This window comes from Rattus norvegicus, chromosome 4 (assembly GCF_021556685.1).
Source record: "Rattus norvegicus strain SHRSP/BbbUtx chromosome 4, alternate assembly SHRSP_T2T, whole genome shotgun sequence".
Lineage (NCBI taxonomy): Eukaryota > Metazoa > Chordata > Mammalia > Rodentia > Muridae > Rattus > Rattus norvegicus.
In genome coordinates this window covers 79,333,543-79,357,542 of record NC_141537.1, presented here as the reverse complement: position 1 = coordinate 79,357,542, position 24,000 = coordinate 79,333,543, and the positions used below count along the sequence as shown (strand labels likewise).

The 24,000-nt window shown below is 44.6% G+C and overlaps 1 protein-coding gene across 5 annotated transcripts; it reads right to left on the bottom strand.

Annotated features, from left to right (window-relative positions):
- Nucleotides 1-1,876: 1,876 nt before the first annotated feature.
- On the bottom strand, nt 1,877-23,476 carry Fam221a (family with sequence similarity 221, member A). 5 transcript variants are annotated; one of them, NM_001025771.3, is given in 8 exon segments: nt 1,877-2,334; nt 8,323-8,405; nt 9,726-9,830; nt 14,623-14,829; nt 16,690-16,880; nt 19,799-19,972; nt 21,737-21,839; nt 23,304-23,476. In NM_001025771.3, coding segments are annotated over 6 exon segments (750 nt in total). In that variant the 5' UTR covers nt 19,897-19,972; nt 21,737-21,839; nt 23,304-23,476; the 3' UTR covers nt 1,877-2,268.
- Nucleotides 23,477-24,000: the final 524 nt, after the last annotated feature.

The window sequence follows — 24,000 nt, the reverse complement described above, 5'->3', positions numbered from 1 at the left end:
AGAGCTTGGCTTACTGGTACAACTACCTATGCATGCTTGTGGGACTCCAGTCTTCAGTGATCTTTGCTTCCCTGAGAGAGGCACAGCCAAGAAATTCTTCCGGTGTTCCTGCTGGTCCCCTTCTGCTGACCCGTGCTGAGGCTGAGGTTGAGGTCCATTGTCTCTGCTGTCTAGTGTCACCAATGCTGATTTGTGACTCTACCGAACTGGACTGCTGGTGTGTTCATGGGGTGTTCTCAAATGAATCAAGCTGAATTTGCTGACCTGTGAACTGAACTGCCAATTTCCAGACAACACAGAGGGGAACCTTTCTAAACAGGTCCACTTCCCCCTGTCTTTCCCACTACCTCTGGTGAGTAGTGGGCTTAAATGGGGGTTAAAGCATAAGAACCACCATTAAAAATAGGATTTGAAAAAAATTAAAGTTTCAACCCTCCCACCCTGTGTGTGTCCCCCACGAAAAAAAGGAAGGAAACAATACATCAAGTCCAATTTGTGTTGCACATACACTCACTGGAGCATGGCCCAACTCCCAATGGCCAGCCACTTAAAGATTACTGAATCCTACCCTGCTCCCTGTCAGAAGCTACCCACTGTGAAGAGTCCCACTTCAGCCACCCTAGCACAATTTTTGAGTACTTTCCTCAATGGCTTCCATCCAGACTATTTCATTTAGGGAGAGGAGGAGGGTATCATAGAAGCTTTCAATGTCTCCCATTCTCAACTATGAGTCTGCAGTCATAGATAGCACGTCCTTCTTCACAACAGCCAGCAGCAGCATAGACAGTAGACTCCTCCAGGGACAGCATGGGCCCCTGACATCAACATGGCCTCTGACTGTAGCATAGGCCACACACATCAACATGGCCTCCAGCAGCAACACGGACCATGGAGGTCTTTCAAGGAGGTCCAATCCACAACACGAACCTTTCTTCCTCTTGGACATCCTGCCATTACCCAGAGCCAGGGCATCACATTCAGAAGCAAAGCCTGCCTGAGCTATAAGCCAGGCTGCTGCACACCACCCTGTTGACAGTTCTAGGAAACAAGTCCCTTTGTCAGTCTAGGGTACACCCACACTGGCCGGTCGGCAGCACAGCGCCTCTCCCAGTCCCGCCATCTTTCCTGTGTCCCCTTGCATATTTACTCACTGAAGTGGCACTGTAGACAGCAGTGTGTCATGAAGTATTTTTTCTCCACAAACAGCTTTACATGCAAATACAACTAGTTGCAATAATGTAACTAGTTATTGGTCTGACTCAAGGTTCCTGAAGCATCACAAATTCTGGGTTGTTGCTAAGTCTCCTGTTATACCCAGAGGCAGGGTGACTATGTGGGTGGGTGGTATGGCTGGGGGCATTAATACTGGATTAAGGGCTCAGAAACTCAGAGGTAGGAGAATGTTAAAAACTGGAGAAGTGGGGTTGGGGATTTAGCTCAGTGGTAGAGCGCTTGCCTAGCAAGCGCAAGGCCCTGGGTTCGATCCCCAGCTCCGAAAAAAAGAAAAGAAAAACAAAAACAAAACAAACAAACAAACAAACAAAACTGGAGAAGCAGCAGCATGGTAGCAGACAAAGAACAGGTCATTGCTGAGTAGGGCCAGTCCTCAGCCGGCTGGGCGGTGAGGCCCAGCAGGTCAGTAGCAGCCCTCACTGGTTGCCCTACTGAGGGGAGGAGGGCATGGAACTTATGTATTGCCCAGGCCTGAAAGCACAATGGCCATACTGGGTGAGCCAACCAGGTGACTGGCAGTAAGGACACAGAGGAGTGCAGCACTACCCAGCCACGTGGTCACACTGACTGTAGGCAGCAACAGGATATTCAATATGTCTTGCTACTGTGAATGAAAAAAAAAGAAAAACACTGACCCTATGTATTTGTTTAAAGCCTTTAATAATCCCCTTAATTTTTTTGCTTGGACTACAAACGTTAAATTATGATAAACTAGAAATATTTACAGCTCTTTCAGGGCTTGAATCACATGAAAACAACATATAAAGTTGCTAAGGGAGAGAGAAAGCACACACATGCTGAGGCGGGAGTACTGTAATTTCAAAGCCCGCCTGGGCTACCCATAGACTACCTTAGACAGGCATATAAAGTGCTTAAGTCAGGAATTCTGACAAAAAAATCATTTCACTTGTTTCAATAAGCTAAGCAAAACTCAAAAGGACATATTTACAGTAAGAAAGTACACAGAGTGAGAGAAAGTAAACTTAAATAAATACAAGATGCATCTGGATGGCGGCTTGGTCTGTCCAGCCGACTTCAGGAAGGCTGCGTGCTTGGCGGCGGCAGCGCTTTTCCTTTCTTAGCAGCCTTTTCCATTTTGATCTGTAAATTTAAAACATTTATTGATAAAATTATTTAATTATCCTAAAGGCTGAACACCCCTTGTTAGTCGCGCCTTATTTAACATAGCCACAAGCCATACTAAGTGCTAAACACTGAAATCTGATCACAAATGAGGAATGCCTGAATGTCTTCAATGTCTGGCTTTTGCTTCTCAGGAGAAGTCTGATGACAGAACATTGCCTTGGGTAGACATGAACTTCAACTCTCCCTGATGTATTCCTAAATGCTTAAAATCCTAGCCTACGTCCAGCCTATGTGCCTTCCCGGCAGCTACAGAACACACCTAATTCAGCAGGATCCTCTGTGGAACACCAGTCCCCGGAAGGCTAAGCTCCTAGGATTCAAACATGGGGAGCTCGAGCAGCAGCTAAGTCCGAGATGCACCAGCCTTTGCATGACAGTAAGGACTCCCCATAACACAGCACACTACCCCTTCATCACCATCCCTCAGGACAACTTCCCGGCGCAGCCTCAATGCCTCAAACTTTCAAGGGGACAAACGAAAAATAAAGGGCCCCAAAATAGAAACAGGGCCTTTAAGCTTAAATGACACAAGTAATATCAAGAAACCACGGGAAGATAGGGCAGGGGAAAATACAATCAAATACATTACATACACTGTAAAATATGAATATATACATACATGGTATATATAAAACGTTTAAAAAGAAACCAGCGAAGGTGTTGCTCAGCGGCAGAGCACTTGCCCGCAACACCAAGACTGGATGCTTTCCGGCAGAAAGGAGGGATGAGAAAGAACAGGGGGAGAAGAGGAGCAAGGGAGAGAAACGGAGGTGCAACCTGATAAAATCAGTTTAAGCTTTCTGTCCAGTTACAAGTGATAAATCCCCAGTAGTAAGATCCAGGCGAGCCATCCTCCCCAGCCCCCTTTTCCCTTTGATTGGCAAACACACGCAGACACCATGCCCTCATATCTCTCACGGCTGTCAGCTGTCAGCTCACTCTGAGGACTGCTCTATGGCAACGTTATAGGACCTTTTCATTAGGATTACGATTAGGGTTGGGTTCGGTTGGGTTGGTTGATTTTTTGAGACAGGGTTTCTCTGTCTAGTCCTGGCTGTCCTGGAAATCACTATGCAGACCAGGCTGGCCTCAAACTAAGAGATCTGCCTGCCTCTGCCTCCCAAGTGCTCAGATTAAAGGCAAATGTTACCTCTGCCTGGCTAGTTTTGTTTTGTTTTGTTTCCATACGGTCACAGGTTTCATAGGTGTTTATATGTGCACTTTTTGTTTATCCTTTTCCCCATCCCCGTGTCCCCTCCTACTGGCCCCACTTCTCCTAGAATCCCCTCTGCTCTTATGTCACCTACACTCATTCTCTCTCTCTGGTTCTCCTGTTTTAAATAGAAGAACATTTGAAGTCTACCTGTTTCTTTTACCTAGGACAGCTTTTCATTTGTTTTGTTTTGTTTTGTTTTAAAAACAATATAGATACTGCTCAGGGTTACTCTATAAGTATCAATAAAATAAGCTATATAGAGAAATGTACCTAATAAGCACTCTGCAAGGTAGGTGTGGTGGTCTGAATGAAAGTCCTCTAGTCTTGGGCATCAGAACACTCAGTCACCTGTTGGTGGCTGTTTGGGGAAGATTAGGAAGTGTGGCCTTGGTTGTGGACGTGTGTCACATTTCAAGCTAGCTCTCTCTGCTGCCTGCGTGCAGTCCGAGGTGTAAGCTCTCAGCTCTTCCTGCCACCAGGCATTCACACTCCCGTAATGGACACTCTCCCCCAGAACTGTAAGGCAATTAAATACTTTCTTTTACATTGCTTTGGTCATGCTGTCTTCTCCCAGCAATTAAAGAGTAATTAGTACACTAGGAATGGTGGCTTATACCTAATTCCAGTACCTGGGGGATGGAGACAGGAGGACTGGACGTTCAAAGTCAGGATTGAGCTACGTAACACCTCATTCTCCCAACCCCCAAACAAACTACAACAAAACCAATCAAGCTATAGATTAGTACTCAACAAATGCTAGATTCTTTCCATCTCATTTAAAGAAAAGTGTTAAATTCTTAGTAACATGAGAAGGGAAAAAAACAAAGTATGCCAAACAACACGGAAGGCAACAGCAGCCTTTGCTCGTCTAAAACAGTATTTAACCGAGCCAAGCACAGTGACACACACTGAGCTCCCAGCATACTAGAGGCTGAGGCAAGATGATGGATGCTAAGTTCAAGGTATTAGCATTTAGTAAGATGATGCCCAAAATATAAATAAATTAATTAAACATAAGAAAGAAAAAATTTAAAGACAAAGAAATAGTACTTACCAAATACCCATTTGGTGGGCTAAGGGCCAAGCTATCTCTTTCCCAGACCCTGCCCTGCTGTTTCAAATGTCCCCTCTGACATGAACAGGTGCCCTGCCATCTGATGTAAGGTACTAGTTTCCTTAATAGAATTCTCCTTTCTTGGGGAAAGAGACCAAGCCCTATCAGGGCAGGAAAAAAAAAAAGTAACTTGATATATAAAGTAAATACCTCTCCAATAATTTCTGCAAGAAGAAAATAACCATGTAAGCACAAAAGCTTTCAACTGCCAAAGCCAGTGTCCACTCAACGCCCATACTAAATGTTCCAAATGATTAGCAAGGGCCAGAGGCAATGCACAGCCTGGCTCTTGAACAAGGCCCTAAAACACCAACAAAGCTTCCTAACCCTTTTGTTCAGTAGTTTTGGAGTAAGGGACAGGTACTCACAACATGCATGACCCGTGCCAGCTCAACGGTGAAATGGCAGCTTCTAGTTCTTTGGAAAGTTAGTTATGTCAAATGATGCTTTGCTGGGCACACAGGTGAGAGGATGGCTTGCTAAAGCAGACATGGGAAAGACTGTTTTCCTGAAGCAGACAGGTGAGAGGATGTTTTGCTAAAGCAGACATGGGAAAGACTGTTTTCCTGAAGCAGACAGGTGAGAGGATGTTTTGCTGTAGCACACACATGAAAGGATGATAGATGAGGAGTATAAATATGACCCCACAGACAGTGGGAGCTGAGCGCTGAGTTTTGGTTTGGTTGCTTTGCTATTCTTTGCTAACGACATGCATGTATTGGCTTGCTTTACATAGCACTGTTGAGGCCAACCTGTGATAACTCCACCATCAAGAGAAACTCTCCCAAGAACTCCTCATGAGGTTCCTGACTCAGTTTGCCTCTTCTGTGGCCTGGCCTCAGGCCTGTTGGTGAGCCTGGCAGTTTCTTTAGGATTGAACTACAGCTGCCTGGTGTCTTCTTGCTGAAAGGACCAGACTGTAGCTGCTGGTTCATGCCTGTTTCTGCCTGCCTAGAGGACTGGTCTGCAGCTGGTGCTTGCTACAGGACTGAACTGCTGCCCAAGAAGATCAAACTCGCCCCAAAGAACTATCGCTGATCAGGTCCACCTCCCCACATCCTGATAGCTTTTCTCTTCCACACCTCTGCTGGGTGGTGGGCTAGAGGAGAGGCTGAGCCCTTATTAAAAGTAGGTTGCAAAAAATGTATGCCTACACGAGGGAGAACATTTTAGTGTGAACTTCTTAGTTTTCTATTCCACTAACCACTCTGCAGCAAGTTTGAAAACTGTCTCGGAAACCAATTAACCAGACGGGCTAGACAGTTATAAACTGCAACTCATAAATTTATTAATGTAGGTTTACTTATAATAAGTAACCTGAAGCATTCAGAACTAAGAACTCCACTGTCTGTCAGCAAACAAATAGCACTGGCAGGCTTTCAACACACCCAGCACTATCCAGGCCCATGGGGAGGGACAGAAGGACCCAGAAAACTAACATTACCCTGTAAGTATGTTTTCCAAGAATGAAGACTGACTGGGTTATAAATCATGTCCCAAACGGTGCTACAAAAACAGCCTTTTAACTCCAAGTCGTCCCCAAGGTCCTTTGGCTCTCTTTCCCTTTGCTCCAACCTCCACGTGTCTGTATCCCTGCCAAATTCACACTCTGAAACGTAATCACCAATGACACTAGGGGCTGGGAACTTTCAGTGGCAGTGGACAACTGTGGGCACAATGTCATCGTGCCTGTGTAAGACTGTCCTTGTATTACTCAAACGCCGGTTTCTCCTTAGTATAAGAATCTCCAGTCTCAACATCGTATAAACATTGCTCCACAGTTATTCCCTGATTGGTCAATAAAGCTAGCTGATCAGCCAGTGACCGAGCAAGGGAGAGAATAGGGCTGCATTTCCTCCCATCCCAGGAGGGAGAAGGAGAGGGAGAGAGAGGAGATTCTCCATGGGGAAGAGAAAACACCTGAAGCCCAGACAGCCAGATCAGTACTAAAGCGAGTACTGTGGGGATTTTGACTGGGAAGTAGCCAGATTAGAGAATTAAAGTAATACTGCTCGGTTGTTGAGCCCTTAAAGACTGTTAACTTCTTATAATAGTCTAGTCTCAGCTCCTCGGAAGGCAGAGGAAAGTGCAACACACTTTATAAAGTAACACTGACGTTTTGGCATCTACTGTCAGGCACAGAATGCAAACTTAGACAAAACAACAACAAACGACAACCTCAGGAGCGCAGTCGGTGTCTATGAAAACGATGCCAGAGAGCTGCCTTCCCTCATTCACTGCCACACAGGAAGGAGGCACCAACTGTGGACCAGAAGCAGTCCGCAAGGAACATCAAATCCACAAATACCTTGACTTATGATTTCCTGGCCTCGAAGACTTAGGAAGCTTCTATTCTTTGTGGTATTTTGTTAAAGCTGCCCAGAGATATCCTTAAAACCAAGTTCTCCAAAAGAACTTTTTGGAACGGTGGAAAGGATTTCTACCTTTGCTGTCTGAGTGGGAGACAACTATGATTATTGAGCTCCTAAGCCTCGCTCAGCTAGTGTAACTAAGGGACATTTGTTTATTTTTTAATTTTATTTAAATGCAGACTTAAACAATCACATATAGTAAATGATTACAGCACAAATAGAGACAACTTCTATCACAGTAAAATGTTCTGCCGTTTCTCTCTGGCCTAAATTGTGTCCAGGATGCCCTCTCCTGACTTCAGGACCTTCCCTGTGGACTTTAAAATTCCTCATGGGGGAAGCTGAGATAATCTTGTTTTCTGGTTCACTGCCTCTGCTCTTGCATGGAGAATTTATTTAATATTATACTTCGGTTACATGGGAACTGAGCAAGGCACCAAGGACCACGGTAGGAGGGAGAGCCTTGCTGTGTGTGGTGTTTAGCTGACTGTGTGGACTGCTGAGGTGCAGTGCGGCTCAATATTCACATAAAATGTTACTGCTTCTGTCAAGGTAGGTGGTGTGTCTACTGCCTCAAACATCTACCGCTTCTTTGTCCGCTCATACATGGGAGGTGACAGGCCTTAGAACTGGTAGGATCTGTACTTGCAATGAGGCCAAGCGGGAGATCGCCAGGCCCTATCCACGTAGAGTCCAAACTACAGATGAGGCCAGCCCTTAACACTGGAGGCCCATGCAGCAAGCATTTCTCTCCCTCCCTCCCCTTCTCCTCTCTTGCCACTCAAGTCCTTCCCACTAGCCATTCTGTACCCACTGCCAACCAGGACCACCCTGGTGAGCTGCAGAATATTAGAGGGCATTCTCCTATGCACCCTGCCCTCAGCAACCAGCCTCTCCATAGCCTCACCCCTGACCCTTACATATTTTAATTGTCTTAAATCATGTATAAAAAATTCAAGATACACATAATTTACAAATATACAGATAGTTGATGTTTATTTTTTCTATGTATCTAATCAATATTTATGAGTTTCATGAATCAGCTGGTATATTAGTCCTACTTACTCGTTACTCCTTTTTCTATGTGAATTGTTCTAAGGAGGCCTCAAAGCCTAATGTCATCTGTGAGTTAAACCATTGCAGATTACTTTCAGTGACGTTCCACACACAAGTAATAATCCTTCCATGCTGCCTGTGTTTCACATAAAGTCTTATGCAAGTAGATTTCGGCAAACACCTACCCTTTCCTGGTATTGTCTTTCAAAGTAAGCCATATCATCCTCTTCAGGTTTCCTTAAGGAAGAAATCTGAGTGCTTGGACCTACTAACATGAGAAAAAAATCTCAGTCATAAATTTATAACATTACATGTCCCCCAAAAGGAGATGGACAGAAGATAGAATTCCTTTATATCAAATAATAACAGTTTATTATTCAAACCAGAAATGGCCTAAATGGTTCTAAATATTGAACTCTTTCTTGGCAAGAATTCCATCACAAAACAGAAGTAATTTCCCGTGGCAAACATTCTCCACATATTCCATTGGCTCCTACTAAACAAAGCTCCACGGCTATGCCACATGAGTAACCCAGAGCCAGACAGAGCTTACACCCAGCCCAAGTCATGGAGAGGCTGCAGCAGGAAGAGTTAAAATTGGAGGCTAGCCTGGGCTACCTACATAGCAAGTTCCTGACTAGCCTAGGCTACAGACTAAAACACTGTCTCAAGAAGTAGAAGAGAACAACAGAAGACTTGGTAGGTACCTAACAAGCTGAGTTCATCCCCCAGGACCCACATGTTGGAAGGAAAACACCAACTTCAGTAAGTAGTCCTCTGACTTCCACATATACACCCACCAACCCCCACCCCAACACACACACACACACACACACACACACACACACACACTTTTCCAACTATTTTTAGGCTGTAACTAGAAACTCATATTACACTTTTTGAGACAATGCATAACGTTGTGCACTACTGAGGCTTTCTATTGGCAATCATAGAAATGATATTTACTGCTTTGAAAAGTTCCAGAACTAAAGTGTGTGTGTGTGTGTGTGTGTGTGTGTGTGTGTGTGTGTGTGTGTGTGTGTGTGTATGTACGCGCACGCGCGTGTTGGCCAGAGGTCAGTCAGGTGTCTTCTTCTATCATTCTTCACTTTATATTTTAAGACCATGTCTATTATAAAACTTGGGAGTCCTGCTAGGTTCCTCTGAATTGCAACATTCCCTCCAAATTGAAACACTGCCTGGAGGAGAGAAGGGGAGGCTTACAGCCTCAGAGGAAAATGCAAAGTAAGCAAAAGGTCACCAGTCAGGGAAAACAAGAATTTTGAGGGCTCCAACCCAGCAGCAGGGAAAACAAAGAAACAAAAGACCACAGCTGCTCAGGAGAGAGAGGGCAGCTAAACCTGAAGCCAAGCTGCATGGGGAGCTCCTGGGTGCAGCTTTCTGCTAATGCAGCTGCTTTTGAGTTACCCCTGCTCCTCACCCATGTTCTGTTGGCAACCCCAATAAAAACACATTGGTTCGATACACTGGACTCTGGTGAAGTCCTTACTCCGGGCTGTTGCCTGGGAACCAAATCAAAGCTCTATACTGTCACTTCAACAAAAAATACTCCTGCCTTCATTACGACCTGCTAGTGGTTGTGGAGAAGAAGTAGATGGCGGCTGCATGGCTCTTAGGAATGGATGGTCCATGACTGAAACCGGAGAGTCCAAAACGTCAACAGAGGGTGCCCCTGGAAACAGAAAATGTGGAAAATGGAAATCAAACATCTGTTTAGAAAGATACAAGCAACTTATCGTTTGTACTATGAAGTAAATCAGAATATCAGAAGAATTTTAAAAACATGAAGAGCACACTATGACCCCAACTCACACAAAACAAAACACCAAACATAAATCAGGAAATAAGTAAACAGGCGGCTTTATTTTAAACTATTTCTACTTTATGTACATAGGTGTTTTGCCTGCATATGTGTCTGTGTACCATGTGTGTGCCGTGCCCAGCGCTGGATCCTCTGGAAATGGAATCACAGACACTCGTGAGCTGCCACACGGGTTCTGGGACTCAAACCCAGGTACTTGGCAAGAGCAACAAGCGCTCTCAACCACCCAGCCATCTCTCCAGCCCAAGGAAATTTTATTTTAAAATTTTATCTTTCACCCAAAGGGGGAAAAAACACTCTAAAAAATAATTTTTTGTTTCTCAGAGACTTTCCAGGTGGAAAAGTATTAGATAGTAATGTAAGTAGGTCAGGAAAGAAGTTCCAGGCCCTAATACAGTCACAAAACACTGCAACAAAGCATTCAGTATGAAGTGAGCTGAACTTCTTACCTACTCCCCACAAAAACCAGTGAGCTGCTCGGGGTCTGTCAAGGGGACACCAACTAGAGTCATCTGAGAAGAGGGAACATCAACCAAGGACCTGCCTGTATCAGTCTGTCCTGCAGGTATGTCTGTAGGGGACTTCCCTAATTAGAAATGTTGATGGGGCCAGACAGATGGCTCAGTGCTTAAGAGTATTGATCTTCCAGCGTTCAATTCCCAGAACCCATAAATACCTGTAACACCAGCTCCAGGGGATCTAACACCGTCTTATGGCCTCCAGAGGCACCTGTATGCATGCAGTTTATACACACATACACCAAACACAAATAAATTGATTAATTAATTTATCTTAAAAAAGGAAATTATTGATGTAGGAGAGCCTAGCCCCTGTGGTTGGTGTCACCTCTGGGCAGGCAGTCCTTTTTGGTTATTTTTTCAGAGTGCTTGTAGTGCTGTTTTGCTAGACAGGGTCTCTAAGTGTCATCCTGGCTGTCCTGGAACTCACTGTGTAGATCCCCTGTCTCCACCTCCCCAGTGCTGGAATTGCAGGCATGCATCCTCCCCCTGGAGTCCTGGGGTGTATGAGACAGAGCAAGCAAGCTATGGGAATGCCATGGTAAGCAGGGCTCTTCCATGGCCTCCGCTTTAGTTTCTGACTCCAGCTTCCTGCCGTGGCATCCCTCAGGAGTGGATTATCACCTGTAGTACTCTCCTCAATTGCTGTCTGGGCTCCAATGCTAAGTGCTGACCTCATCTGTAATTTGGTCTCTCCGTGAATAGGGCCTGGTGGTCTCCCACTTGGTCTCACTGCCAGCTCCAAGGTCTGTCACTTCCCACACTGAATCTTCCAGTGCTGGGGACCCACCTTCAGCTATGCTCTAAGGTCACCTGAGCCCCACTATGACAGACAGCATAGCAGACCCATCACCTCGGGGCTCAGCTGTCTGCCCTGTCCTCCTGGGAGCTGGGTAGACTGCTTCTATATCACACAGAAATTAAGTCCCAGGCAGATAGCACCACTGTTTAGAACCCTACATGGCTCACAGATGAAGCTTCAACACCCCTGAGGTCTCTTTCAGCAGGTCAGAAATTTTTGGATTTCCTCTCCTCACTGACCTTTGCTTACCACCCCGCTTCCTCATGGTTTTTACTGGCTTGAATCAGAATAGCCAGTAGACTCATAGACCAGAATGCTTGTTCCCCAGTGGGTAGAACTGTTTGGGAAGGCTTAGGAGGTGTGGCCTAGTTAGAGAAGATTGGCACTGGAGTTGGGCTTTGAGGTTTGAAAAGCCCACTGCCATGCCCAGTTAGAGCTCTGCCTCCTGGATGTGGCTCAGGATGTGAGCTTTCAGTATTCTTACAGCCATGCCTTCCCTCCCTATCAGGGACTCCAACCATCTGGAACCAGAAGCCCAGATTAAACACTTTTATAAGTTACCCAGGGGATGGAGTTTTATCACAGCAATAGAAAAAAAATTTTTAAAAAGGGTGGGAGGCAGGATGAAAGGTTTCTTTCTCTACATTGCAGCAACTTGAGGAACAGACATTAGAAAGGCCAAGATGGCAGTTCACCACCGCCATTCAGAACGGTTAAAAAACCACTGAAAGGATTAGTAAGATCTGGGTTAAAAAAAGAAGCAAACGGGTTGGGTATTTAGCTCAGTGGTAGAACACTTGCCTAGCAAGAATAAGTTCGGTCCCCAGCTCCAGAAAAAAAAAAAAAAGAAAAAAAAAAAAACCAAACAAACAAAAAAAGAGGCAAACATATCACTATTTGCAAAGTAAACTGAAAATCTACCTAAAACTTGCAACACTGAGGTCCTATGTGATAGAAAAAAAAATTACTCCAAAAAGTTGTCCTCTCCACATGTGCTCTCATACATATACATATGTGTGCCTACACATGCATAAACACACAATAAATAAGTATAATTTTTAAAAAATTAAAGATTTAAATAGAAATAATAAGAATTTTGTGGGCCTTCTAGAAAAATAATTTCAAAATTCCACTTCTCTGCACAGAAGAACATAAATAAATGAAGACAAAATATGAATTATCAGCTCTCTCTACATTAATCTGCATAGTTAGTGTGCTATTAATTAAAATATTGCAATGTTCTTATGACAAAAAATTAGGCCAAATTTCTGAAAAACTTTAAAAAGAGATCAGGAATATTCTAAGGTAGTAAAATTAAATCATAAGTGAATTCACCTATTTACTCTGTGCCTGCAGTATGAAAACAAAATGGTGGTTATACAGAAATGGACAAGAATGAAGCAGACCACAGAGTTTAGAGCGATCTCTGGGTCGCACCCAGTCCGACTAGCTGATGAACAAGAGCAGAAGTTCTCAACTTCCTACTGCTGTGACACTTTAATCCAGCTCTCATGTTGGGGTGACCCCAGCCCTAAAATTATTTCACTGCTACTTCATAACAGTAATTTCGCCACTGCTGTGAACGGTAATGGGAATATTAATATGCAGGATATCTAATACGTGACTCCAGTGGGGTTCAACCCACAGCTAGAGAACCACTGAACAGAAGCAACCTCTGGAATCTCTCTCTTCCTCACCTGTACATCAGAAATGGCGATTTAAGTCACAGACTTGCTATCAGGAATGAGTGAGGTCATGTGAAGTGGTTGAATCAACTCTGAGCACTAGAAAGCCCCAACCATCTTCATCACTTTTACACTTGTGTTTAGGCTTTCTGAAGCTGTTGCCTAAGGTGAGCCTAAGAAAATCATGTACAGCAGGGGGCGGGGGTGGGAGGTGCTGACTTTAATCCCAGCAGAGGCAAGTGGGTTTCTGTGAGTTTGAGGCTAGCCTGGTCTCCCGAGAGAGTTCCAGGATGGTCAATGGTACACGGAGAAACCCTGGCTCAAAAACAAAAACAAAATGTCATGTACATTCAATCTACAGAAGAATAGAAGAATTTGTTTGTGATTTGACAAACTAGTCATATAATTATGTAAAAGAGAAAATATGTTAAAGTATTGTAATTTTGACAGATGAACACAAACAGGAAGGACGTCAAATATCAAAGTATACAATGAGAAATGGAGTACGTGTGCTACTAGCATACACATAACAAGCATGACAGAATATGACAGTGTCCCCAGTTATTTGAGAAAAAGATGCCAGTTGTATAACCAGCATCAATTTGCACAAAAACTTAATTATAGTATCTCACATGTTCACAAAAGTAAATCCCAACATCACAAAAAAAAAGAAATTATGTATTAAGATAAAGTGAAGACAGAGAAGTACATTTATAAAACAAAGTGTAAAAAGTGGAATCAAGGGGATTGTTGGGGGGGGGGCGGTAATGGGGGATGGATGGGGAGGGGAACACCCTTAAGAAGGGAAGGGGGAGGGGTTAGGGGGCTGATGGACAGGAAACCAGGAAAGGGAATAACATTTGAAATGTAAATAAGAAATACCCAATTTAATAAAAATGGAAAAAATTTTTAAAAAATAGAAAAAAAATTTTTAAAAAGTGGAATAAAAACCTAGTTACAAGCTTTTTAAACATAATCTTAACATCGGGAGCTGGGAAGACAGGTCCTGAGAGAGAGGGCCTACTGCTCTTCCAAGAACCAGAGCTGTGTTCCCAGCTCCCACATCTGCCTGTAACTGCAGCGCCAGGGATCTAATGCCCTCTCCTAGCCCTACAAGGACCTGAACACCCAAATACACACAGAAACACAGGCACATAAATAAGAATAGAATAACACTTTTAGTGTTACAATAAAACTCTTAATAGCATAAAGGGGAAAATATCTGCAAAGTAAATAAAAGTATTAGTACACATAGCATTGTAAGGACTTGATGTAGGTCAATGAGAAAAGAGGGAGAAGAGAAGGAAAATGGGGAGGGGAGGAAGCAGGAGCGTTACAACAGCAAGCTGCACACAGTAAAGTAACAAGTAATTCTGTCTTATCAGACAAAAGCTCCATGCAGCTCCTCTCACCGACAGGGATGGGGACTCTGGGTAGGTATTGTCACAGAATAACCTTTTCTCATGTGTTCTGTCAGTTTTCTATAACAATATGTTATATAGTGCAACCAAGTTTTTAAAAGAAAAACCAAGTAAGGGAAATTTTTCTGAAAGAAAAATGACCCTAAAATGCTAAGTCAGTGTAAGTCTCTGTCACTGTTGGTGCGTCTCGTGCCAGGCTCACACGTCCTCACTTACCGATGCCACTGTCATCTAAGCGCATGTAGCCTTCTGCCAGTGAGCTGAAACCAGTTAAACCGCCCATTGCCGCATAAGGAACATCCTGTCCTACAGGTTTTCCCTGGGCCAGCCTCTCTTGCCTGGTTTCCACCACGGTGTCGTGGGCATATGCGGGCTGGCCACAGGCACAAGTGAAGCAGCTGTGGAATCCTGAACACTTGGAGCCTGAGTTAAGACACAAAGGGCACACGTTAAGAACAAGCGCTAAGCTGGGACACCACGCTGGGACATTTACCTTCTCCAGTCACTGTTATTCTTACAGAATGCTGAAGTAGTTAAGGGGTGAACACTGAAAGGGGGGAAGGTTTCAAAAACCAACTGGGCCCAAAAGACACTGCCTTAAAAACTGGAGTGACAGAAAACGCAGACTCTCTCCTCAAAAGCTATGTAATAAGCTGAGCACTGCGGTGAACTACTGTAAGCCAAGAACTCTGGAGGCTGAGACAGGAGGATTGTAACTCTCAGGCCAGGCCTGTATACATAGCAAAACCCTGACACTAAAAGAATAAACAAACAAACAAACAAACAAACAAACAAACAAACTACTGGCTGAAGAGATGGCTCGGCAGGGTGAAAGCACACACTGTTCTTGCAGAAGGCCTGAGTTCAGCAGCCATATGGTGGCTCACGACTGTCTGTAACTCCAATTTCAGGGGATCTGATGCCCTCTTCTGGCCTTTGCCAGCAGCAGGGTCATGTACACAGGCATATTTTTTAAACAGCCATATTGGAACAGAGACAGGAATGTATAACATAAATCTTTACCTTCTCTCACCACTTACACCTGTGGATGAGAACCGAAGCCCTAGGTTTTATACAACTAATTCCGTGCTTGTCGGATGAAACGGTTACTCCACTGCCGTCAGTAAACTGCTGCTCAGGTTGGGTTCCTTTTATGCAGACTACGTGTAGTAAGAAATGTTTCCACAGTCTATGGATTTGGAACTGCTACATGTAGAATTTGCTGTCTGAGAACCCACAGTCAGAAAATCCGAATTGTTTGTCAGGTTGTTGCAATTTTTTTTTTAAACTTACAAAATCCCTTTTATTAAAAGTCTGTAAAGAATTCACTTGGGACTGGGGGTGTGGCTCAGTGGGCTTGCCTAGCATTCGTGAGATGTTGGGATCCGTGCCCACCCAACATCAACCACCATAGCAAAAAAGGAACCAGGTTAATGAAACTCTCATTGAAACATTTTTATTTTTATAGATTCATTTACTTTACTTTCGTGTGTATGAGTGAGTGCCTAAATTATGATTGTGCACAACGTCTGTCCTATGAATGGTTGTAAGGTGTCATGTAGGTGCTAGAACTGAACCCAGGTCCTCTGTAAGAATAATAATTGTTCAATAATTGTTCTTTACTGCTGAGCCATCACTCCAGCTTGTTATTGAAAACTTTTTATCAGAGATGGGTCAATGGCTGAAAGCACTTATTGCTTTTCTACAAAGAACCCAGTACCCACCTGGCAGCTCACAACCATCTGTAACTCCAGTTCCGGGGTAACTTCTGGCCTCCACATGTACCAAGTACACATGTGGTACACAGACATACATGTAGACAAAAATACCCATAGGCATAAAATTAAATTAAAATAAATTTGAAAACCAACAAAAAAACAACTTTTGAGCCAGGTAGTAGTGGCTCATACCTTTAATCCCAGCAGCTCAGGAGGCACAGGCAGGTGGATCTCTGTGAGATCAAGTCCAGCCTGGTCTACAGAGTGAGTTCCAGGACAGCCAGGGCAACACAAAGGAACCCTGTCTCCAAAAAGCAAAATGAAAAAATAATAAAATAATAATAATCAGGTCGTGTCTAGTAATTCTTTAAAAATCTGTCCCTATTATAAATTATTTAAATTCTACAACACTGAACTTTAAACATTCCAAGAATTGAATATCCACCCATCGAATTTTGCTTTGTAGCTAAATACTGACTTTATAACTGGATAAACTGTCATAAAATCCATTAAGTATTAATAAAGAACTCGAAACACTGCAACTTCGTTTAAGAATGGAACGTACAGGCATTGCATGTGAAGCCAAGGGCAGGGCTGTGCTGATCAGCGAAGTGTTTGCACCTGCAGCGAATAGGCTGGGTGCCGTTCAGAGGGACATAGTGGTAAGCCTTGCACTGGCAACCGGTCACTCGGCAGGGCAGATCAATGGGACGCTGCTGGGGAACCGTTTCAAAGTCAGTTTTGTGCTGCTTATACCTTTAAAAGATTGAAACACAAACACATTTGGATATTGTCAAACATTACAATTTGGTGTCTATTAGATGCATATGTAATCATTTTGATTGTTTTTATCTCTTGTTATCTATATTAATATGGTAAAAGTAACCTCCCACGTAGGCATTTCTATCAGCTTTGGTCACTTTTTCAGATTTTAATTTTTGACTTTTTAAAAAGCTTCCCAACTGCATAAAGGAATATGAACCCCTAAAATCCTCGTCATTACAGTCTTCAGTCGGGGTGCACAGCCTCGATGCAAGCAAGTGTTCCATTACGGGGCAGTCGGGGTGCACAGCCTCGATGCAAGCAAGTGTTCCATTACGGGGCAGTCGGGGTGCACAGCCTCGATGCAAGCAAGTGTTCCATTACGGGGCAGTCGGGGTGCACAGCCTCGATGCAAGCAAGTGTTCCATTACGGGACTGTGCTGGGAATCAAACCTAAGGCAGCATGCTTGTCCCGCCTCTAAAACAAAACCAGCCACACGAAACAGCTCTTCATAACAGGTTTCTATTAAGTCGGGGGTAGTGGTATACACGAATGATCCCAGCATTCAGAAAGTAGAGGCAGGAGTATCGTGAGTTTGAGGCCAGCCTGGGCTATTCAGAAAGACCCTGTCAAAATAGTAAGGTGCGAGGGAAGTGGCAAATCAGTGGTGGGGTTTTCGCCAAACCTGATGACCTTATTTTGATACCTAAAACCTACATGGTGGGAAAAGTAAACCACTCCCCTTAAGTTGTCCTGTGCACATCCACATTGTGTCATGGCAAGCCTGGGTCCTCTGTCTGTCTGTCTGTCTCATACACACACTCTAAAATTATATGAAGTTTTATAGCTTAGTGGTAGATCATGTACCTACTGTGTATAAGGCAGTGAGTATCCTAGCGCACCAAGAGAGCTGAGGAGGACCTGTGAGATATCTCAGGGGATAAAGGCTTTTATTTGCTGCCAAGCCTAATATCCTGAGTTTGATCCCTGGACCCACTGACCTCCACGCATCCACACACACATAGGTAAATAAATGAAAAAAAAAAACAGTGCTATATTTTATACGGGCACAGAATATACAACTAAATGAGCAATGCAAAGAGAAAATTACCCAGATAAAATGAAAAGTACTAACAAGCTCTGGGTGGTCAGTATCTGACTACCGTTCTGTATTTTCCCCACTTTTTATAAACAGAAAGACACACGCCGGACAGGGATTTTATTAAGCAATGAGTGCTACAGAGTAATGTCTTCATTGTACTTGGGTTGGATCTTGAGGATCAGGCTGCACAAATTCCTCACAGAAACTGACATTAAATGTTCACCAGCACAGATTATAAGACTATCACAAGTTTGCCCAACTCCTTCAGTTTTGACAGCCATCGCCCTCCATTCCTCCCTACTGTTTTTAGTCAGGGCTTCTAGGTAAGTTGAGAGGTGATCTATATACATTACTCATCCTAGCAACTGCCTAACAACTTCTGGCAAACTGCAACTCTGTAAATAGCAACTAGACAAAGAGTCTCTCAGAAACAGCCTCAGAAGTCGCTGTTGAAACAGGGCGGTTCCCCTTCAGTGGATTCCTTAGGCTGAAAAGTTAAACCTGGTCCCTACTGTACTGTAGGGGCTGGGGATTTAGCTCAGTGGTAGAGCGCTTACCTAGGAAGCGCAAGGCCCTGGGTTCGGTCCCCAGCTCCGAAAAAAAGAACCAAAAAAAAAAAAAAAAAAAAAATAGGTACTGTGTTCAGTGGTTCTTTTGTCTTATACTTTTTGCAAAGCAATTTGGTCATTTTGATGTTTACAACTGTGAGGTAGGAAAACTGGAAGAAATGCACAGGCACCACAATACCAACAACACACAGAATGACTGGCCCCTCAGGCCTTTGCTAGGTAATGTTTTTTGAACACAACAATTGGAAGTGAAAAGAATTTGTTCAAGGTATGAGGCCAAGTATGGAGGTCCATGTAATTCCAGCACAGACCTGACAGGCCAGAGAATCACCAATTTGAGGCTGGTTGGGATTACACAGCAAGTTCCAGGCCAGCCTGAGATTAATAGCAGGACCCTGCTTCCAAGACATGAACAAACTAAGAGAGAATTGAAAAACACCAATCCAGAACTCCCGGAGGACAGGAAGGGTAATTCTCGTAACTCTGAGGAGAAGTGGGGCTACTGTGGGATAAGTAGCCTGACCAGCACGGATCCATGTGATCACCAAGTATCTACATGTCTAATAATGGGACCACAGATGCTACTTTCCTCAAACTGAAAGACCCCTGGAAAAACATCGTCCTCTGTTACCAGTGGCGATACAAGAGTTGCCCATGGTGGGCTGGAGAGATGGCTCAGTGGTTAAGAGCACTGACTGCTCTTCCAGAGGTCTTGAGTTCAAATCCCAGCAACCACATGGTGGCTCATCTGTAATAGGATCCAATGCCGTCTTCTGGTGTGTCTGAACAGCTACAGTGTATTTACATATAATAAATAAAGCTTTAAAAAAAAAAAGAGTTGCTCATGGTGACAGAGTCTGTGATAAGTTTACCAGGGTATGAAAATTTATTATACGTTTACAATCCCTAGCAAAGTTCTAGTGTGCTATGGAAATGCCAGCATTAAATGTTTCCTAATTACACACGCTGTTACTTATAGGAGAAAGACAGGTTTTTGCTAGAGTTTTAATTTTTTAGCCATCAGAAAATAATGATAGAGTGGGTTAGAGAGGTGACTCAGCAGCTAAGTGCACTCACTGTTCTTGCAGAGCCTGGGTCCCTGTGCCTCTCTAAGGTGGCTCGCAGCCATTTCTAAGTCCAGCTCCAGGCAGATTTGATGCCTGAGGTAGTCATCTGAACATGCCCACCCAGAGACACACACATACACACAATTTAAAAAAGAAATGATTCAGCATCTTACCTATGTGTGCAAAAGCACAGCGTCTCCGGGCCAACAAGTTTGCAATCCATTCCTGTGGGTGACCGCCAGCTCACAAATAATCTATTCTGTAAACGCATGGGTAAGACTTTTTTCTTGTATTCTTCATATTCTTCAGGAGTAAAAAGTTTTCCTCCATCGTCCTCACCAACAATTCTACAACAACAATAAGTATTGCTTTTAATCCTGGAGTATTTTCCAGACCAAAATTTGAATTGGTTTTGGTATGTTTAATCGAAAAGTGGCCTTGACTTGGATTTTGACTTTCAATATAAATACATAGCTAAGTTACAGACAGTAACAATAAAATGTTCGCTTCTGAGGGAGTATGTGCGAACAACGTCTTGAGCCAACAGCCAAAGCAGGAATGCCATTCCCACGATCCCAAATATTCTTCCCTGAAGCAGGTCCTACCCCTCATTCCAGGAGCCTCCCTGTCTACCAGGAAAGAAAGAACACACTTATTTCTGAAGACAGAACAGCAGAGAAGAATCTAGACAAGCAGGCCTTCCTAAGTCCCACACTGTTGCCATGCAGGCATGCTGTGTTGTCGCTTGGTCATATCTCTCCCTGGCCGCCCATCATTCAACCAACCTAAGCACTGAGGAAAGGACTTCCTGTAAGTTTATTTCCTTTCACTGCAATGCCACGTAAAGCTTGAGTCTGTCAGCTTCCCCTGGTCAATCTTCCTTTTCTTTTAGGTACTTCAGCCATGGACCCAGTGATGTCTGAGGAAAGAACTCTTCTCTCTGCCCTCTTCCCACATAAAGGATTGTAGGTAACAATTTTAAGATATAACTTTACTGATTGTAGTGGTTTGACTGAGAAATGCCCCCCATACGTTCTTGTATCTGAACACTTGGTCCCCATGTGGTGGCACTGTTTGGTGAGGTTATGGAACCTTTAGGAAGTGCAGCCTTGCTGGAGGAAGTCCACGGCTCAAGGCCAGCCTTAGGGGACTAGAGCTTCTCCACTTTCTGCTCTGTCTCTCTCAGCTTCCTGTGTGCACACAGAGTATATCTTCCAACTCGACTTCTGCCACCACACCAGGCCAGGCCATGCCATCCTGGCTGGAACAGACTCTACCCCTCTGGAACCCCAAGCCAAAATAAATCCTCCCTTTTTAAAAAATTTCTTTTGACTGTGGTATTTTATCACATCAACAGAAAAGTAACCACACACTTACCAAGGTTTGCCAGTAGAGAAATATCATATACTCAGCTCAATTTCTCCTTTAGCTCTGAAACAAACATTCATTCTTCTCATTAAAAGCTACAGCCTAAACCAGATGTGGCGGTTGGAGTGCACGGAGCTTTTAAGCCTCTCACTACTTGTGCCTGTCACCTGCATCCAGTCCTTCCTCTCCCCATAATGCTTGCTCTCTCCTTTGCTTAAGTCCTCTAGACACACGATAGTTTCTTTTCTTTTCTTTTTTTTTTTTTTTTTTTTTTTTTTTTGTTCTTTTTTTCGGAGCTGGGGACCGAACCTAGGCAAGCGCTCTACCACTGAGCTAAATCCCCAACCCCAATAGTTTCTTTAATGCACTTATTCTGAGATAAAGTTTTACATAGCCATCAAAGAACACCAGCAGATACAGAAAGAGTGTCGGACAAGTGCAAATCGTTTAAGAAAGTGTTAGCATTCAAACTCCAAATCAGGAAGCTCAAGCTTTATGGCACGTCCACTGTCTCCAGGGCAACCTGTTTACCTGCTGAACTGCGTTACTGAGTACCAGCAAGTCCAAAATCCTAGCTAGCGAGCCCCAGGCACCCCATCTTTTGACACTCTGAGGGAAAAAGACTGTAAACTCCCTCCCAGATGCCTCTCACCCAACGCAGGTCAAAAATTAAAAAGTGGAATGAAAAGCGTTTTGTTTGGGATTTTTTGCGTGTTTGTCCCGGGCAGCACCCAGGGCCTTACCCTTGCCAGGCGATGGCTCCGCCACTGAGCTACATCCTAGCCCTTAGCTTTCCCCAGGCTCTCGACATGTGGTTTAGACTGATCTTGAACTCAGGCCTGGACCCTGACAATAGGAAAGTTTGTTTCTGATAAGGATCGTTTTGTAAAACCTTCCCCCATATAAGCCTTTAGATCCAGAAGCCCACGTCCTCGTGTTCCTCAAATCTTGTTAACTGTAAAGGACTTGATAATCTCTTTTAAAGGGACATATTCCATAATATTTATGCTGGCAAAAATAATTTTCCATGAGCCTGTCCCTACGATATTTCTGGACAAGAGACATGTGAAAGTCCAAGGAAAAGCCAGAGAGCAAAACTAATGGAGCCAACCCTGCTCTGGGTAAGAGGGTAAGCATGTGGTGAACCTGCCATGAAGACCGTGTGCTGGCTAACTTGACACAAGCTAGAGTCGTAGAGAAATAGAAAATGAAGCGCAAGGCCCTGGGTTCGGTTCCCAGCTCCGAAAAAAAAAAAAGAAATAGAAAATGACCCTACACACACATCAGGCTGGCGGGTGAGCAAGCATGTGGCTGGACCTCTGATTAATGTGGGAGGGCCCAGCTCACTGTGAGCGGTGCCACTCCCAGTGTCTACCATGCTATAAGCAAGCAGGCTGAGCAAGCCATGAGCAGCAATGAGCAGCACCCTCCAGGGACTGCATTAGCCCCTGACCTGACCTCCCTGGATCATGGACTACGAGCTATAAACTGAAATAAACCCTTTCCTCCTCAAGTTGCTTGTGATCATTGTTTTTCAATAGAGCAGTAGAAACCTAACTAAGCCAGACTGATCGAGCTGTTCCATCTCACATTTCCTGTTCAGAATCTTCAGAAAAATCTAAGCATTACCCCAAAACTACACTAGTGAGGCAATATGCTGGGAAACCCAACTGCTGGAATGACTTGGGGGAAGCACTATCCATCTGGCCTTTCCTTTGTGCACACACAACCTCCGAGTCATCTGTAGCCCCTATTCTGCCAGTTTCCCAACTGTCAAAAGGAGACTTTTCCTAGACGATGGGAACTTGGGAGGCAGACGCCTTCGTCCTGTAGCCAAAGGAGCAAGCAGCTGTGTCCCCTGCTTCTGGAAAGGAGTCTCGGAAACTAAGTCCTAAAACCATCTCCCTGGGTTTGGGAGTGCACTCGTCAGTTCACGCCCCATCCACCACTAACTAATGAACACACTGACGTCTACTAACTTTTATAGGCCCAATATGTAATTCTTCAATTGTCACTAAGAGAAACAAAAAGGGATCCATTATAAAAGTAGTTAATCATCCCTTTTGGCAAGGGAGACTCTCAAGTGGTCTCAGAAGAGATTCATTATAGATAGAACTGTGTGTCAAGCAAATTTAATTACAGAAGATGAAATATGGAATTAATCCAGGCCTCCCGAACAGCCAAGAAACGGATTCCCTGAGCGCTAATGCGTTCACCCGCCGGGTCCCAGTTCGTCCCACCTTGCTCTGCCGACAAGAGACCCTGCCGCGAACCGTAGCCCGCCCCCGCGGAGCAGAGTTAAGGCCTCACCTCCGGTACTCCAGGTACTCGTCCACGGCCTGCGCGCCGCCGGGAGACAACGTCAGCCGCTCCATGGCCGCGGGAAGCGAAAGGAGCCCTTGCCTCGAGCTCTGAGTCTGTCTTGCAGCTGCCTGGCAAGATCCGCCGGACCTGCGCGAGCACCAGCCTTGCCGCCAGAAACTGCCCGGCCCCACCCCCTAAGCCCCGCCCCGTTCTGGGCCCCGCCCCTCCCTTTCACTCGCTTAGTCCCGCCCTCGTCCCACTCAGCTCCGCCCTCTCCCTAGCTCATCCCCAATCAACCTCGCCCTCTCTCCTGGGCTCCGCCCAACTTAGCTCCGCCCTCATCCCGCCTCAGAGCCGTACCTCTCCCTTGCTCCGGTACTTACCGTTGTATCTGGCCTGTCCTATCGCTGTGCTCTTCCCCCCACTTTGCCCCGCCCCTCTTGCTGCTCCAGGCCAAACGTCTCCACCAACCCTTGTGATTGCTCACGTGGCCCACCATCTACCTGGTGATCCTCTTCAGGCCTTGAGCTTAACTTAGCTTGAGCATCACCACCTTAGCCCTGCCTGTGCCCTACAGATAGGCTTCTCCAAAGCCTCAAAACAGATGCTATTTGCCCCCTTCAAACATCTTACTTGTCACTACTTCATTCCCAGAGTCTCCTTAAGAACAAATGCAGTGCCAGAATGGGTTCGCAAAATAGGG